The sequence below is a fragment of the Lathamus discolor genome, chromosome 2 (genome assembly GCF_037157495.1).
Source record: "Lathamus discolor isolate bLatDis1 chromosome 2, bLatDis1.hap1, whole genome shotgun sequence".
In the NCBI taxonomy this organism is placed as follows: domain Eukaryota; kingdom Metazoa; phylum Chordata; class Aves; order Psittaciformes; family Psittacidae; genus Lathamus; species Lathamus discolor.
Window position 1 is genome coordinate 35,029,562 of NC_088885.1, and position 18,887 is coordinate 35,048,448.

Genomic DNA, 18,887 nt, shown 5'->3' on the forward strand with positions numbered 1-18,887 from the left:
CAGTCCACACTATATCTGAAAGAACCACAAATTCTGAACTCAATTGTAGGGGAAAAAAAAAAAAAAAACAAACCAGAACACAAATAAGCAGAATATTTAACAATATAAATCAGGCACACCCCTTTCCTCAGAAATGGAGAAGAGCAACTATGTAAAGTACATTTTAACATCTGTAATGAGCATTAATAATCACAAATACACAACACATGATCTAGATGAAGTGCAACTTCCTTTTCTTAATCCATGCAAGACTTCTTTTGTATAAGCTTCACTACCAAAATAGAAAGAGCTATATAACTCACATCTAGGCCCAGCTTCTCACCTCTGCAGCTGGGTTTGTGCCCTTAGGTCAAAAGTCCCTTTTTTCTTATCTTTTTGCCTTTCTTCTTATCATCTAACATAAAGGGTACAAGTTGTATGCAAATCAGGCAAGGATGAATAACTTCAGCAGCAATCCCATAGCCTTCATCCTTTGGCAGAAACCTCCTTTTCAATAAGAAAGCAGGAAACCTATCCGATTCAAATAAATGGAAGTTTTGCATAAATCTTAATACTATAAATTTCACACTGCTCTCTGCCAGCCACAAAGCATCTTGGGTTAGTGGAGAAATTAGATTAATATAAAATGTCTGAAGATTTTAAGTACATTCAGCAAAATGTACTGAGGAGGACTTCAGCAGACAACAGATGGAGGTTTTGTGCTCCTGTCCTAAAAATATCAACTAGAACAACAATAATAAAAAAATCAAAATTATACTCTAAGATGAAATATTTGCCTTTTTCTGTAAGGGTATCAAGGAAATTGTGACAGCAACTTATAATGGATTCACTAAAAATCCTGTGATTCCTAAAAATCACAGCAATGGATTTACAACAGATTCATTTCCTGTTTTTTCAGTTACCTTTCCTAGTACACAACCCAGTAGCCTAATCTACTAAGCTTAATATGCAGTGAAAATTTCAATACTGATCAAAAAATCTGAAATTTCACTTTGGTTCTGTATGAAAGGGAAAAAATCCTCAGATTTTGTAGTCATCTACCACACCTGACTTCCACTTAACAATAAGCAGTGTTTAAAGTAAAACTGTTTATACCTGCGATAATGCCACATACATATATTCAGAAAAAAATTAACCTTACACTGAAGACTACAAAAATCCAGTGAGTATTTTAAGTCCTTACTGCACATTATAAGCAATAACGTGGAAGGCACTGAGTCAAGACCACAAAGGCACTGACACACAAATTAACAACTCAAGACAAGAAAAGTTATTTCAATTATTGTAAGTTTCACCTCCAGAACAGTTTCTTACCAGATGATACAGCTGCTACCTCATCTTGGTCATGACTCTCATGCCACTGCATCGTTCGGTAGTAGCTGAGCATGACTTCCCAGAGGGCTTTACAGAGATCAGCAAGGCACGGAATGTAGCTATCTGACGTAATATGCTACAGAAAAACAAAATAATGTTGTGAAACTTAACAACTGTATTCTTGCTTTGCAAAATAAATAAAAAAACCCACCAAAACAAAAAACACAACAAAAACTTCCATATTCATAACAGCTGAGGTGCCTGACATATCAGTTTCCTTTTCAACAGTATTTGAGAGCTGATGAATGCCTGATTTTAGTCAACTGATCAAATGCTGTCTAAAAGTGCAAAGTTTATTTGTTAGCAACTTATTTTTTCTCTGTTTTTTCTTTTCCAAAAGGCCTGCATGGTAACCACATCTTAAATTTATGGAACAGCAAGGCAGACACAGAAGTAACACCACACTAATGATGAGCACCTCTTACTATCAAAGAAGAATGCAGCCACCCCTGTGACATGCAGACATTGCATCAGTTCCATGGTATATATGCTTGTACTTCAGTAGTACATAGCAGCCATCCTGCCTGGTGCCTCATCAGACTGAATGCTGTATAAATAATTCAGTTTTAAAATAAACAAACTTAGATGGCAGCTGTCCTACCTTCCCAATCCACCCTGCTCCAAAGAGCCAACTGTAATTTAAGATATTCATTAGATATCAGAGAGATAGATATGCAGTAGAAATATCTGTGATGAGGTTGTCAGGTAAAGGGATGAATTTGAGAAAGGGTTCTGCTGGATGAAGAAAAGACCATAAAATATATTGCTTATCTGAGTGGCAGTAGTAAGTCACCCTCATCTCACCTGCTGTGAAGAATCACAGCCTCACAGTTTCTAAACAAGGGCAAAGTCCAGCTGCGCAAATGTGATTTCAATTACATTATTATTTAAAGGTTCTCAGAGAAGTCTGGAACTTCAAACTAACACTGTAGTAATAAACAGTTCGCAATTTCCCACTGCTGCTTCAGCACCAACATTTGACTTCTGCAAGGCTAGTTAGCTTTTACCATGTGGTACAACTTGCTAATCCAAAAATGAATATCCAAAATGATTCAAAAGCTTTGGCATTAGTTACAACAAAACTCTTAAGAACAGTAACAACTTCTGCAACAGTGATGTCCACATAGCCACTAAAATTATCAATCATAGATTCTCTGGAGAGCAAACCCTAATCAAAGGAATCAGTTCTGTCTGAACTGCATCCTCATCCAATGATGTTATCTGAGGTGTTCTAAACACTGAATGTCCTTCCTGAGCAACAAACTGCAATAAAACTTCTATAAGCTTGACTAGTACATTTGTTGGAGAATAACATTAGACTGGACAGATTTCTTTGCAAATGCAGATGCATCACTTACATCCCTATTTTTCAGCTTTCAAGTTAAAAAATTATAAACTGCATGCCTTTATTTTCTATTTAATCATGTTCTCTGGCTTCCTAAGCTTAAATAATGATCCTGTCAGCAGCATATACCACCCAAGCCATATTCTCCTACACTCTGCTTATAATTAAGAACTCAAAAAACCTGTTCTTCAGCATTAATAGATGTCACTAGCACAAGTATCTGGGGGCCGCATGTTAATATGTCTTTTCAGTTTGCTTGCCCTTTTTTTTTTTTAATGAATCATTACTATGGTTCTGTTCCCTATCAAATCAGAGCTGCCTTAGGAATATAAATCAGACACCCTGGGCAAATTAACAAAAACAGAAAAAAGGTCAAGTTGTTGGTACAGAAAAGTAACAACTGAGAACACTACTTTTTTTTTTACACACCCTCCAATTAGAGAGTTGATATACATTAGAGACTGCATTTTTGAGACATTTTACTCTCAGGTACAACAGATCTTTGCTGACAATGGAATAGGGTAATAAGTTTAGCATTTAAACAGTAAGTTGTCCTGCCATTTCAACTGCTGTTTCAACAATTTTCTCTGCCAACTCATCAGGCAATGTTACTCTATTTCAGGGGGTTAGTAGGTATAAAATCAAACTTTGATTGTGCAGATCACTATACCTGAAGAGACATTTTGGCTTCCAGGTAGCCAGGATGAAAGGTTTGCTTGGTATTTACCAAGTTATTTCCATATAGACTAAGGAAATAACTGAATTTCTCTGAACTTATATTAAAATCAAAACTTGAAGATGAAGCAGCTGAACTCTCCCCTCCTCTAGAGTATTCAAAAGGTGAAAGGATGCAAGAGTTATAGCATGGCATGTTGCTAGGAAAAGAAATCCTCAACAAGGAAACAGTGACTTAGAGTGCACAGGCACATAACTGACATAAATACCTGAGAACTACTGAAAGCACTATTCTTAAAAAAAAAAAAAAAAAAAAAAAAAACCAAAACACAAACACATAAAAGAAACCCCACCACATTATTATAAAATGCAGTACCTGACTTCCAGAAAAGAAACAAACAAAAAAATAAACCAAAGAAAAACTCACTATATTCCCCCAGGAAAATAGAAAAGAGCTGAATGATTTCATTTAGAAAGACTTTTAGAAACACACAACAGGAGATCTGCCCCAAAAGGAACACTAATTTTATATTACTTCCATTGTTTAATCAGAGTGAGTACTCCATAACCACTTACACATTAAGAGCATCCTGTCTTAACAGTTTAGACAGATTGAAGAGGGCTGTCACTGGAACTAGACAGAGAAAGAAGGCTCATATTTTAGTCTTAAACAAATTAATCCCTGACAACTGAATGCAGAAGGTTAAAATCTGTTGGTATTTTTTCTGTGGGAAGTTAGAAATGGAATTGCGGTGATAGTCCTGCCTATTCAGCACTCTGATTTCACAAATGTACTGCAACAGCTTACAACTAACACTGAACAGCATGGTCAGCAACAGAGACCAAAAATTCACATCTGCAACCTGTCCCTAAATACCCAATTGTTACCAAGAGAGTAATGAAATATTAAAAAAGAAAAAAATCAGTATATTTCAAGGAAGTTACAGCAGCATTCATAAGTGGTAGTCCCAAAGTCTGAGTATTCTTTTTTTCATACAGACTGCCAGACTACAGCTATTGCAGGCTCACGTAACTACAGAATTATCTCACAAGGGTCTTGGCAAAGGAAAACCAAATAGAAATAATGAGGTAATTTGTAACCATGGAATTAAAGCCACTCTCTTTCTGTGTATTACAAAATGCTATATTTCCGGTGACCTGAGAGGTCCCTCTGCACTGTAAAGGGTAAGGATCAACAGCAGCAAACAATCCATATTTTTTAAGATGTCAGGAGGAGCTCAATACTACTGCTTGTAAGTGTCAATAAATGGACTTAGTATCATAAATATTAGCAAAGAAGATAAATAAACTGGAAGGCATAGAGAAATATAAAGAAAAAAATCAGAAAAGTGCATTAGAAACTAAGAAATGAAAGCAAAACTACCCTCTGAAGATTTAATGCAGAAACATGAAAGGGCTGCAGTCAGAGAACAGAGATCAGGGCTTGCTGGCTTTCTTCAACGAGAATGCATTCCAGTGAAGTGCAAACACCACCTATCTGGAACCTTACTACTCATTCTGTTCATTGCTACTTATGTCAATTACTCCCAATAAATTATTTTTCATAACCCACTTTTGCCCATCAAAGGAATAACTCTTTAAAATTAAATGGTTTTCAATGCAGATGTGTTGTTTACTACTTGAAGTTGCACAATCCCAGGAGACTTGAGAAGTGAACAAGCAGAAAAAGGAGCAAAATATAAACTTTAATCTCTTTGTGACTGTAGCTTGATTTAATAAATTGCAACTGATGAGGTGGGTCCTTGTGTTGATGAAGTATGGTGAGCGCTTAGCCTGTGACTTGAAAGAAACATTTTAAAGACCTTTAAGACAGAAATATAATTTTACATTTTAAATCAATGTTAGAGCCACCTAAAATATCTCACACTCTCCCTGCTCACCATCAAATTTTAAGAAAATTTCTCAGGATGTAACAGTAAAATAACAAGTAAAAGAATTAAAGAGTGAACTAAAAGTACTACTCAAAATAGAGTAATTCATTCTAACATAATCTTAATAAAAAAAACAAAAAAACAAAATAGACATGCAAGAAATGGCATCTAAAATCTATACTAGAGGAAAACATACGGTTATTCCATGATTTGCCTATCATCAGGCTTTTGCATGTCAATATTACATCTGTCCCTTATCTTGATACCAAAAGTGCAATGAATCTGATACAAAGTTAGGCGTAATTGGAAGACTTCAACTCAGCTGGTATCTTTACAAGAATCCTCACTGAAATGCAGTATTATAAAAATTGAGAATACTGCCAAAATGCACTGTAATAAAGTTAAAAGCTAAATAGTGATTCCGTTAACTAGCATATTATATTTGAAGACATGGTGGTCGTGAAATGTTATTCTCCTGTTTGGATCCTAAAATTTACTTCTTTACATTTATTTAGATGGCATGTATACTTACTCCAAAGAGCTAAGATCTAATGCAATCAAAATCAGCATTAAGTTGTGAATATCCAATCTCTCAATTAGCCTATGAGCTGTACTAAGGAACTATAGTAGCTGCAGACTTACTTTAATAACTGAGTCCCTACTTACCTAAAGTACACTTACAACAGATTAAAAATTATACATATATTCAAGAAACACATACTGTACAAAGGTCTTTATACTGTAACTTCTGGAACTTGGTGTCTGTGTTTCCTGCACACAGCTCCACATATCCAAGGACTACTTGAAACACAGTGTTGTGAATGGCTTGAGTGAAGTGCATGTGTAACTGGTCCATTGCTGTCTGAAAAACACCCCAAGGAATAACAAAATTAAATAGTAAAATTCAATTTGTCATATGCCATCATCTTTTAATGCAAGTTTTTTTCAGCACTGAACACAGGAGATTATAAACATGACCTCCAATCCTTGTCTCAGAGATATCTAAGACTACATAATATTACAGTATGGTAACATAAAAGAGTTCAGATATTACCAGTAAAATCATTTTCCCCTATCATCCTCCCTCTATAACTCACCATGTGTCTTATTCAGGAGATAAGTACTAACCTGTGTTTTCCCAAGTAGCCTGTAAGCTTGTTGAACCTTTGTATAGTGACTGATATCAAAGTTCTTGCATATTTTGGAGAGTGCTACATCCAACTGTTCCTATATAAATCAAGAGAAGAAAAAGAAATCTATTAAACACTTAATAAGAACTGGCCAAGTAATACATTACTTAAACAACAGCAAGTGAGAAAAAGATGTTTATTTACACAATCTGATAATTATCCTTGTAAAATACCCAAGACTGTACATTACTGGACTATTCTGAGGCGCTCAAATGTTACTTCTTGCTGCCTAAAGTACTTCAGTCTTGTATTTCTGTGAGCCAAACAGTTCTACCATTTCCAAGAACAAGCACACTAAAAGCTACACTGCTTCTCTGAAGTGATGTTTATTTTGCAAAAGGCTAGCACCTCACTATGGGGGAACTGGGATTTCTAACTTTGTCTATTCCACTCCTAACAAAAACCCAGATTTGCAGAGAAAGAAGAAAATGCTCCCCTGGTGTTTCAGCACAAGCAATTCAATTACAGACTTCTCAACCCTCTCACTGCCATCTGTTAAATGAAATAAAACACTACCTGACTTTAAAGTTCATTGTGAAATAAATAATTTATGGAGTACTATACCAGCACAATGATCAGTACCAAAGGAGAAAAAAGAAAGCAAGCACACATACAGAATTACTAGTTCTGCCATAAGAACTGTGTCTGAGCACACTGAACAGCTTTGCAATAAATGAAGTTCCTCAATGACGTGCGCTGAATGAAAAAACATTAAAATGGGATCATATACTTAATGAGTAACTAATAAAGCTTCCAAGAATTTGACCATGTAACTTAAGAGCACAATTATCACTTAGACACCATAATATATTCAGAGATACACAGCCTAATTCCAGTTATTTTTAAATCAAAAATGCATGAAAGAGCAAACACAACAATATATGATAATATTTACAGCTAGCAGGTATTTTTTTTCTCCTTGCTAGTCACTAAAGCCATTTCAATTCTTATTGTTTAATGATCTTGCACTGCAGCTTCGCTCTTGCAAATAGAAACCAGAGGAGATGGTGGGTTTGCCGCTATGTACTTTTATTACTTCACTGGAAAAGTTTCATGAATTATTTCATAAGTCACAAAATATTTATGGATTTTAATCCTAGATATTGGGGGGGGTGAGCTGTTGCATTTGGGGTGAGGAGAGGGAAGTGTTACTGTGTTGTTCAAGTGGTTCAGTACTTTCATTAAGCACAAAAAAAAAAGGACACAAGAATACAATCAAAACCTGTGGGGTTTTCCTTAAGCAAAACGGTAAAAGGACAAGTAACCTAAAGCTAAAAAACTCCTTTTAAAGGTTACTCAGCAATCTGAATTTCAGTCATATATTGATTTAAAAAAAAAAAAAAAATATTTCTTTCATTTCATGCACAACAGCTGTACAAAGGGAGAAACAGGGCTATCAAACTGCCCATGAGCAGAGCCCTTAAACTCAAAGCACATAAATCTTTGGAGCTATATTTTTCTATGGCTCCTTCCACTACATCACTTTGCATTTTATTTGTAACCGAATATAAAAGCAAAGTCAAATGTTAAAACCTAAATTACAAGGAAAGGGAAAGGAAAGGAAAGAAAAAAAGGAATGGACTTAAGCTGAAGCCCCCAACTATTCAGAAGACTAATTATTAAAATATTAATTAGCAGAATATGAGTCTATATTCATTACAGCAGGTATTTAAAGAGAACACTCTATGAGCCCCAGGATCACTTACATTTCTTCCATATGCACAGACATAAATTAGTAGAAAATAAGATATTTCTATAAATTCACAAGTAATAAAAATACTGAATATGATCATTAAGGTAGCCATGAATTGATTTTCCCAATCAACATGGCATATTTTACCCGATTTTAGTAGGAGCAGAATTTGCTCTAAAATTGTACATCTTCATCATCCAGCAAGCGTACCTTTGCTCCAGTACTTCAAATATTATGTGCCTATTTTATGTTACTGCTTTACCACTTACAGTGGGCACAATTACTGAGCTAGGCTCATAAGTTTGATAACACATTATACAGCATTTAGGTTGACTGCAGCACAAAAGTCCACATAAATAGCAATGACTATAGCATTCCAAAGACACTATTTGAAAGAAATGTGCATGTTCTGTAGTTGCTAACAACATCATACTAGAAACCTCTAATACCTAGAGATTATATACTAACAGTTGCTGAACATCAATATATTCTTACCTCTATTTGTTCCAAGGTGTCTTGCAGTTTTGAATTCAACTCACTAGTAATGAAAGAAAAAAACTGTTTAAAATAAAACTATTTACCTTACTAAAATTTCACACCAAGTTTCTTTTTTCCAAAAATTACATTTGCCCACTACCAAGCCACAATATAGTAATTTAGCATAAATCATTAACCTGCTGTTACTGTGTCAGGCTAGCATCACCCAACTCTTGTTTTTGCTGAAAGACACTTGCTGCAGGCATTTGCAGTGCTCCTAACACTTCATATTAAAATACCTTTTGCAGCAGCACACCATCCAAGGTTTATAACACATTTCTAATGTGTTAAGAGGGCCCAGGCAACACCCCATCCTGATAGGATTTAGCCAAGCATTCGTTCAACAACATTCCCAACCTTCAAGAAACTCTTGCTGTAAATGTTTTGATTTGGCACTGTGGTCTACAGCAGAACATACCCAGAAAGGTCAGGGCTGTCAAATCTTTGTAAACTATGGTACAGTAGCTTTCATTTGATGCTCAGGAACCCTTTACAGATACACTCAGAAAGACTTTTTAAGACCATTATTTCACTTCACTGAGCTTTATTTCGTATATAAAGATTAACAAAATTAACTACCATAAGAGAAACTATTTAAGACAAAGAAAGGTACCACTGCTCCTTTCCAACAACCAGCTTTAAAAATTTAAGAACACCAGCCAGAAAAAGAAGACACAAAGTATGACTACTATGTTTGTGTTTGGCAAGGTCAAAGCAACCAAAAAATAGGCAAGATACTCTCTTCAAGCATAGAAAGCACAGTTTTCATGGGATAATCACCATACCTGATTTTACATCACTACTTCTATGCTCTAAATCTTTTCTTAAGGGGCCTACATTAACTATCAACTATCAAAAGACAGATTCTAGCTTTCCTTCCTAGTTCTCTCCACTAAAATGATATGCCCATCATCTCTCCTTTTTCAGTTCTGTTAGATAACCTGAATACAACACCCCCACAAAGAAAGGTTTAAATAAAAAAAAAGTCATCAGAAAGAGCTGGCATTAAACACTGAATTGAGTAGCCAATATTTCTTTGTTGTTTCTACACATGCAACAAGCCTTCAAACAGAAAAGCCTCCATAACAATTTAATGTTAGTAAATCTGCTGCTGGAGTTTATAAGCATTTCCTGTTACTCCGGTTCTTTTAGCTAGCAAGAAGACATTAGAGCAAGAGTAAGAACCTTGTGCTAGGCACATAATCACTCCTTTTTTCAGGTTTCAGAACTACATACAGCATAGACCATCACGCCCTGCATATAAGCATATAGTTGGTTTACATGTTGAAATTAACTGGTCTAAAATACAGAAGCTGCTGACATTAGTAAAAAATGATGCAACACACAGGTAGCCTCTGCACAGACTGAAATAATTAAGCAATTGTACCACTGCAGGTCCTATGATAATTCAACAAGACAATGGTAGCAGATAGCACATAAACATAAGCCTATGATTCCTTTCAAACAAATGCCATGAAATGCTGGTGCCCTAACTGCGCTTGCTGGACCAATTTCTTCACCTCTCCTAATTAAATCAGAAACACACACGGATTTTTCACCTCAGCCGGGCAATGCACATGCTCACACACATGAAGAACTTGATCAGCTTGCTTCCAATGTAGGCTGAAAAATTTCCTGGGCTCCAGAAACCATTTTTTGATTACTGCAGGTGATCGCATTTGACTAATTTCACCTGTATACCAGCAGAGATCCTCACAAAAACTAGCTCTTTGTTTTCACTATTTTGAATGCCAGTCAGGCCTCAGCTTGCAGTCAGCTGATGACAGGAGGCTTGGTTAGCCCAGGATTCTGAGTCCTCATAAGAACATTCCCAGCAAATGCTTCAAGATCAGGGCTGTTATTGAATGGTGTACATTTCTTTTCTTTTGGGAGATGAGCATGGGAAGGAATTCAGAAGATCTTGTTCCACATGAAACACAACCAAGGTAAAACTGCCAGGTGTTTCTTACCCCTACTATTTAACGAAACTCCTGTGACAGCACTGTCTTCCCATTCAAGCAACGACTCAAGCACCAATTTCAAATACACACGCTCATTGTTTATTTATTCAACCAAGCTGTGATACATGGAGGTCTTTGCGAGAACACAGCTTACATTTATGCTGACTAATTTAGCAGAAGAAAGTGCAATCACAAAATTTTACAAGAAAAGTTACTTTCATCAAGAAATGTAGGGTCCAGCTAAATCTGCATGTATATTCTAAGTCAGAATTATAAAGGTAGTGCTTGGACATAATGGCTACACAATTATTATGAAAGCCCATTTACCATAATTGAGAATTTTATTCAAGGCATTAATATCATTCATAAAAAACATATTAGAAGTCTTTTTTTTTTATCCACATCCATACAAATCTAAATGAGCATATTTTTAGAAGGCACATTACTGCAATTAACAGAAGTAACATCTTGACCCAAATGCAATAGACAGTCATCCTATTATTTGACAATGCATTTTCTACAGATTTCTCAAGGGAGTCTTCTCACATCAGAACTGATAGAAGGCAAAAGACTTTGATTTATATTTTCAGACAAGAATTAATCACATAATACAAGCATTCCCTAGGAAGAAAATAATGGAGAACAGAAACCATAGACATCCAGCCTATCATTTCAAAGGAGGATGAGCAGCAGCTCCAAAAAAACAAGTCTTTGCAGGGAGGCTGAAGTATTTGTCTCTTTAGATTATGAATATACCAAAATAAAAACATTATGTGCTTCATAGGAAGGTTTAAATCCCTGCTGTTTAAGAGCTACACCCAATTTCTATCCATCACCATCTCCAAGAAAAATGTGAAGAACTATTGTACAAAGGAAGGCACTGATTCTTGTCACGTGGACAGTGGGCAATACAAAAAGGATACTGTGAAAACTTCATGGTAAGACACAGAGGCAATGCCCCATACAAGCATGTTATAAAAGCTACTACATCTCTTTTTTTTTTTTTCAGCTACTTGTTTTTTCTGCAATCCTAAACAATAATGCAAAAGATTTATTAATTTTGCCAAATACCCTACTACGCAGACATTATTCCATACAATAAATACTCTCTGAGACTTCTGCAAGTAAAGCCATGCACAGAGAATGAAATGTAAGCACTGGGTCTGGGATTTGCATTCCTTCTGCTCTCCCAATGCAAAAAAAAAAAAAAAAAAAAAACAACGCTCAAAAAACTCTCTCAGAATAAAGAAGCAGGGCTGATTTTTTTTTCTGTCACCACCCTTTCTTTCAAGAAACTGTCTTCTTGCATGCAAGGATATTATTTTGAGTGCAACAAGAAAGTAAGTCTTCACAGCTATTCATCACATATCTTGTCAGTATGTTATCAGATTTAAAATTGTATGATTTTTGCAGTTAAATATTCCAAATGGCAAAAACATGAACTATCAGATTATGTTTCAAATTTTGTTATACTGGACATAGTGTAAGTGGAGATAAACTTTGGAGCTGCAGTAAAAGCTTGACGTTATTCAACATTAAACAGAAGCTTTCATATCATTTACACAAAACAGAATTTAACTCAAAGAAATGGTGTAATTTAACCTAAACCTTGAAAGAGCAAGGTTTTACAGATGAGCACTGCAAGATTCAAAGAAATCAAGCTGCCTTTTCCAGCTGAATAAATGTTGCTAATTTCTCTAGAAGAAAAAGGAGCAGAAGATAGCAGATTAAATCAGATTAATGTTTGGAACCACAGAGCCTCTGAAAGCACAATAAATACTAATGAGAGCTTACTGAACAATATAGATGAGACACAGGTACAGAAGACTGCAGGACCCATCTCTCTACAGAAGAGTTGAGCAGAGCAAAAGTTGTTCAGAAGTCATCTTGCTTCTAAACAACTAAATTGTCAAAGACTGAGGGAAAACAGTCATTTCTCCTCATTCAAATAAATATAGTTTTCATTTACTATTATATAAAGAAGGGATTCAAAACTTTAATATATGTAGGCAAATGTTGTCTATACAGTCATTTTATATCCATACACAAGTTTCACGGAACTAAAAAGAAAGCAAAAAGCAGCTTTCAAATCTGACTTCAGAATAGAGAGAGACTTATTTACAGGTACAATTTGTAACTTCACACACTTTTTTGGTGCATCTTCGGATCCTGCAAGAAGTATAGATCAAAAGTAGATCCTAAACTAAAATCAGGGATTATGGGTAATTACTCTGAAGTTGCAAAAAAGCACACATTTAGAGGACAGAGGGAGGCAAAGTACGTGCTTTCATAGATTTTGGCCCTAAGTCAGAGAGCATTCTCACAGGAAATCAAACAATGTCAGAATTTTACCTGCAAGTTTAAAATCCTAATTTAAAATAACACCAAAAACAGATCTATTTAATTTAATGATCTTAGTGGAGGAAACATCAAAATTTACCCAATTCCTTTATTGTCATATCTATTACGACTTCGAACTTAATGTTTACCCTTTTTTTTTTTTTTTCTTTCTGAAAAGCAATGGTAACATCAAGTCCTTCTTTGCTAGGGACTGCAGACACTCAATTTAGTTCAGTTCCAAAAGCAGTTTCTCCATGACAGCATGAAGCTCTCCACTTGCTAATTTCACTGCCAACAATCTGGGTAAGTTATCCTCCAAAAGCCATCTTGCTGTAGGTGAATTAATTGCAGAATATAAACTTTCTGATTAAAAAAATAGCTCAGGTATCTCAAGGCTGCAGGTTGTAGCACAGTTATAATTCAGTCTTACTTGAAACTATACCTGCCAACATACTACAACAGTTATAAAACAGTGACATAGTCCAAATATAGATTATACAGTGTTATTATTGTGAAGGCCGGTTAGTAGTGGGTCAGAAAGGGAGAAACCACTGAGGATGCTTATGCTTTTACATATGCTTCAGGTTTACTTTTCTAAGCAGAAAATTACATTTCAAATCAAAGCTGCTTTAGAGAATGAGAATTAATGATCACTGTTTCACTTCACTTACATGCCCTCTCCCTGGAAGTGTTCAAAGCCAGGCTGGACGGGGACCTTGAGCAACCTAGTCTCGTGGAAGGTGTCCCTGCCTATAGCAGGGAGGCTGGAACCAGATGATCTCTGAGGTTCCTTCCAACTCAAACCATCTGTGATTCTATGATTTTATAAATAAAAGCATACAAGAAGGTGAAAGCAGCACAATGTCACCTTACCTTATACAGCTGTAGTGCTTGAAAGTGCTGGCAGCTTTCTGGCATTCCAAGCACAGCTGAATAGCTCCTGGATAGTCCTCTTCCTTAGGATAAAATAAAATGGAAATCTAATTTGGCTTTTGAAGCAAACGCTTCAACACCCACTTTTGCTTGCATGCTTATGTATAAACATTAAGAACAAAATATTTTGCCTCTTACATCTATACACTAAAGTTAAAGGAAATGAGTAAGGGTCTATTGCAAAACTTAATGTGCAAGCAGTTTAGAATTAGCAACAGACAACATGTTAGCAACACCTGAAAACACAATGTATTACATTACCTTATGCAAATGACTTGCTGTTTTGTTTCCTAATGTATTCATACAAAACATAGCAGAAAGTTTTTATTACAAAACAACTAACATCTTCCCAGTTAACTTTCAAACTTTTGTTAATACTATATGATCTATTGTATCAATCAGGATCAATCACGAAGTACATGAAGATGCCAGAAGAAAACCAAAACAAAAACATCCAACTATGTGAAAGTTGAGGATCTTGCCAACAGAACACAGGCAATGCCTTAAGCATAACTACTGCTTTTGTATTCTATTAGATATGAGGCCAGAAATGGTCTTGGAGGAAGGAAAACCCTCTTTAATAGCTATAAAAGATTCCCTTTTTTGTCCTAACTACATTGGCTCTATTATGTACTTCAGAGAGCTCAAATTCAAAGCTGCTACTGGAATTCTGAAGTCACTGATTGAAGAGTAAAAACGCAGGGGCAATTTATACTCAACTATTACCATAAAGGAGTTTCTGAAATTATTTTTTTTTTTATCAGCAGCATTCAAATGCAGATCAAGTTTAACTAAAACCACAAAATAAGCCACATGCATTATCCATTAGATGAAAACAGACCAGTACATTGGTCTAAAATGATTGCTGCATTTACAGCTCTTGAATCTTTCTCCATTGGAAACCTGGTACTTGCTCAATTAAGTCTAACAGAGCTCAAATCAGAAAGCCTGCTTACATAACATAATAATTGCCAATATATTCCAGAAGCAACTCACCCCTGCTTCTGGTGAAAAAGTCTAGGCTTCTTTTTAATTGGGAACCCTATCTAAATGTTCTTCTGGGAATGGCTACTAACAGTGGCCATGCACATTCCAAGCAGCTAACTTCTTCTTGGAGTAAAGACAACAAATTGGCCAATATCTGGAATACCTTACTGGGAGCAGACACTGAGGACAGAAACAGCGGTTCCAGGCCTTCATGTTTAAAAATAACTGGCAAATTATGATAATCAGACATTAGGGTCTGCATGCGAATGCAACAACCACTCCTCTGTCTCAAAACAACTTCTGCCATTAGACAGTGAAGAGCTCATTCTCTGTGCTCACTGTGCAACAAAATACAGCACAGAAATGAAAAGCTCACCATTGTACAGGGCTTACTGAGCAAAAGACAATGTTATACAGCCTGTAAATTAATACATTCTTCCTTGGTAAAGAACAAGAAAGTGTGCTGAGACAAGGTGTATTACCCAAGGTGGAATTAAAGAATCTTAAGAGTTACAATTATTAAGACTCAATTTCCAAATGTATTAAGAACGAATGATCATAATGATGTTCCATCCAGTATTAGCTGTAAATATCTGGCAAACTAGCAAGTCAAAATTGTTACACTACATGTTTAAAATATAGTTGCTCATAAAACCCTGAAGCTGTCTTCCATACATAAATCACCTTAAGACAAAATCTTATTTTCACTCTCTAGAGCATCTACTGCATTTTTAGGCAGTTTGTATAAGTAGAATTTTCAGTGTCTGCATGCTGCCATGTTTTCTACATCTATTAAAAGGTAACCCAATGAATAAGGCGAGAAGCTACTATACTTGCAAATGAAATACTAAGTAGTGAGCCCATATATAAATTTGTACAGGAATATATCAGTAGCAGTACTTTATCCAAACAGAGCGTATCAACTATCAGCTAAATCTCACTTCCTTTTTTCTTCCAAATATCAAGGTAGGGCCAGAAAAGAACTGTAAGTTGAGGGGAGGGAAGGGAGTGAAGACTTCACGGCATTCTTCCTGAACTAATTCAAGTCTCAGTGCCAGATCTAAATGCAGGATTGAGTTTTTGACAGAAAATACTCCCCACTGGCACAGAGGCTACCTAATTTGATACAAAATATTTCCCACAGCATTTAAAAGAAGAATTGAAATATAATTTCAGCACATGCACACACCCATAGCCTGTTTGCAAGAGAGGAAAGAATGGACAAAATTTAAGTGACTGACAAAAGTAGACTTAGAATAGCTTCAAATTATAACAGTCCATCAGGGACTTACCTCCAACATCTCACTCAAGCGTACATCAGTTCTTTGCTAAAAATAAAAAAAAAATAATAAAAAAAGTGTGATAACTACACAGCAATGAAGAAATATTTTGCCATTGAAGAAAAACAGCTGTACATACCAGTGTTTTTATTGTTCTCAGAGACTTTAGCAGTCCAATAAGCAACTGTCGCTTTCTTTGATTTGCAAGAAGCCCCAAACTAGTTTGTGTGAAGCCTTCCTTTGCTATATTCAGGTGTCTGCAAGAATTAAAAATTAACATAATCTTCAACTATACATAAAATAAAACTGATTTCTAATAAATTCTAACATGTCCATCAGACTATATGCTAGAAAATAAGATTGTCAGCATTGTTAGTGAAATCCAGAAACTGAGACAATGCCAATAAACTACTAGGAAGCTACGTTTTCCTGTCTGCAGAACTTGTCTGAGGATCAGTGGTGTATCTTTAAAGGTTCCTGTTTTAAAGAGAACTCCCAACAGAAAAAGTCAGAGTTCCTAGAAAGAAAGCTGGTGTTTGTTTCAGTTTCTTTAACTACTATTACTAATTCCATTCAGCACCTAAATAAGAAATATCATCAGCAAACAAACTTTCTGGTTTTACAGATTTATTAAATACTTTTTCCCCCTTTCAATCTCTGACATTATTTAAGCAAGATACCTTCTTCCATTTGTGCAAATAACAGCTGCTAATTGAAGGCCAGTCTGCAATGATGTGACACGCTCAAGTTCCTACAGAAAGACAACACGTTAAATAAATATACAAGTTATAGTTTGCTACACACCAGCAGACTAGTAATTACCACATTCCTCTTGAGATGTTATAATGACTTTGTAGAGTTATTTTATATAATACTTGTTTCATCATTTTATATATGCTAACCACTAGAATGTAATATTAAACAATCTTTTAAAATGCAATTCCTTTTCAAAGAAAGACACTGAAATCCATTTTTTCATTGCAGTAGGACCCTCTACATTTACATGCAGCCCACAAATCTCTACATTATTAATGCACCACAGCAGAATGATCAAAACTTCAGGTACAGAAGCACAGGATTGAATCTACATTAATAAGCCAGACAGCAGCAAAACAACAAAAAAGAAACTGCATAACAAAAAAATCATGTTTCATACAGCATTTTCTTCTTTAGAAGCACTTGTGTTCTACCAATTTAATAGATGTCACTTCACAATGAACGTTAATTGTATCCTGTAGAATTTTGACTGAAAACTCTTCAGCACAGGTGACCTGACTTTAGTTTGATTTTGACTTCATGAAGTGCCTAGCATAATCTAAACTCCTTTTAAAAAAAAGTAAAAATGTTAATATAACTATTAAGGTTTCTTTTGTTAGGAACAGCAGTGCAGAAAAGAGAATACTCTCCCCACACTAAATCAAAATAAAAATAAAACAATTTTTTTTTCTATTCTGCTTATCATTTCAAAATATATGAAGTGTTCTCCCTGGGAAGAAGTGAGACTTTCACTTGGAAAATTAGTCTAATTCTAAAAGACATAACAAGCAAAAATCAACTTTAAAGTTTGGTTCACTTAAAGATCAGCTCCTGGTCAGTCTCCAAAGATACGATTCTGACAAATCACTGAGCCACATCCTTCACCAAACCAGTTCCTCCTTTATGATACCAATACTGGTTTTGAAAAAAATGACAGCTTAGTTACTGATATGCATAATATCCTAAGAAACTGAATTCAAACATTACTTTCCTCAGTAACTACTTCTCACTAAAAACACACTTGGCAAATGTCAGAAGTGTTTAAAAGGTCACTGTTCCCTTTTTTTACAAGGAAACACACACAAGAATGAGCAACTCCATTCCAGTCTTGTCTCTTGCAAAGATTCTGTGAAATCTCTCCTTTGAACATGACTGAATGGATAGGCACAGAAGAGCATGCAACCAGTAGTCCCCAGACAGGAAGTCTTCTGTCCAGCATTTAGGGCTGAATACATTCTTTTAATCGTCTCAAAGATAATCTTCCACACATTAGTTGGCCCTAAAGCACGCTCTTCCTTCTAAGAAGAAGGGAAAATTAAAAAAACCTTGCCTTGTGTCTGTGCCATCCCTCTCTCAGCCCACAGTACTGCCTGTTAGACTAGTATTTCACACAAGGAACGGCATGCAAACCATGACTTCCCAACACTTTTCTTTGCACAGTGGAAAGGTGTTCAGAAGACAAAGAGCCAAGTGCATTTTTGCTTCTCCTAATGACTAGTTACTGAAGTAGCTACCTCTCCAGCTTCTTGACCGAAATTAAAATTGTCATAATCACTGGTATGACACAGGAGTTTTCTTCTCACGACTGCTTAAGATTAGTGGCAGGTTTCTAGTTAAGTGCTCTTAAGAAGGTCATTGCTGTTTTCTCTTACAGGAAAAGGTCTGAAACCATTTCTAAACACAGACACTGTTCAACTGTATTGCAATTACTAGTCAAGCCTGTGAATGGATGTTTTCAGTAAGCCTTCTGAAAATTATCATATGCCAAAATCTGTATCATTCTAAGGGCCTCTAGCTCAATATGCCCTTTTTTTTTTTTCAGTCTGCAGATACAGAATTAGCATATATAGACAGGTAGTTCCAACCAGGCACTAGCATCTCTAGTAACAAATTACTAGATTTAATCCCTAAGTGCAGCATTGTA

The 18,887-nt window shown here is 35.6% G+C and overlaps 1 protein-coding gene across 1 annotated transcript in view; it reads right to left on the bottom strand.

Annotated features, from left to right (window-relative positions):
* Positions 1-18,887, bottom strand: part of VPS50 (VPS50 subunit of EARP/GARPII complex) — an 84,698-nt gene that overhangs the window by 53,170 nt on the left and 12,641 nt on the right. Inside the window, exons 6-13 of the mRNA XM_065666367.1 lie at positions 16,888-16,958; positions 16,347-16,464; positions 16,220-16,255; positions 13,881-13,963; positions 8,665-8,707; positions 6,415-6,513; positions 6,008-6,148; positions 1,315-1,450 (exon numbers count right to left, since the gene is read on the bottom strand). Of these exons, the coding sequence (XP_065522439.1) occupies positions 1,315-1,450; positions 6,008-6,148; positions 6,415-6,513; positions 8,665-8,707; positions 13,881-13,963; positions 16,220-16,255; positions 16,347-16,464; positions 16,888-16,958 (727 nt within the window). The remainder of the gene's footprint in view (positions 1-1,314; positions 1,451-6,007; positions 6,149-6,414; positions 6,514-8,664; positions 8,708-13,880; positions 13,964-16,219; positions 16,256-16,346; positions 16,465-16,887; positions 16,959-18,887) is intronic.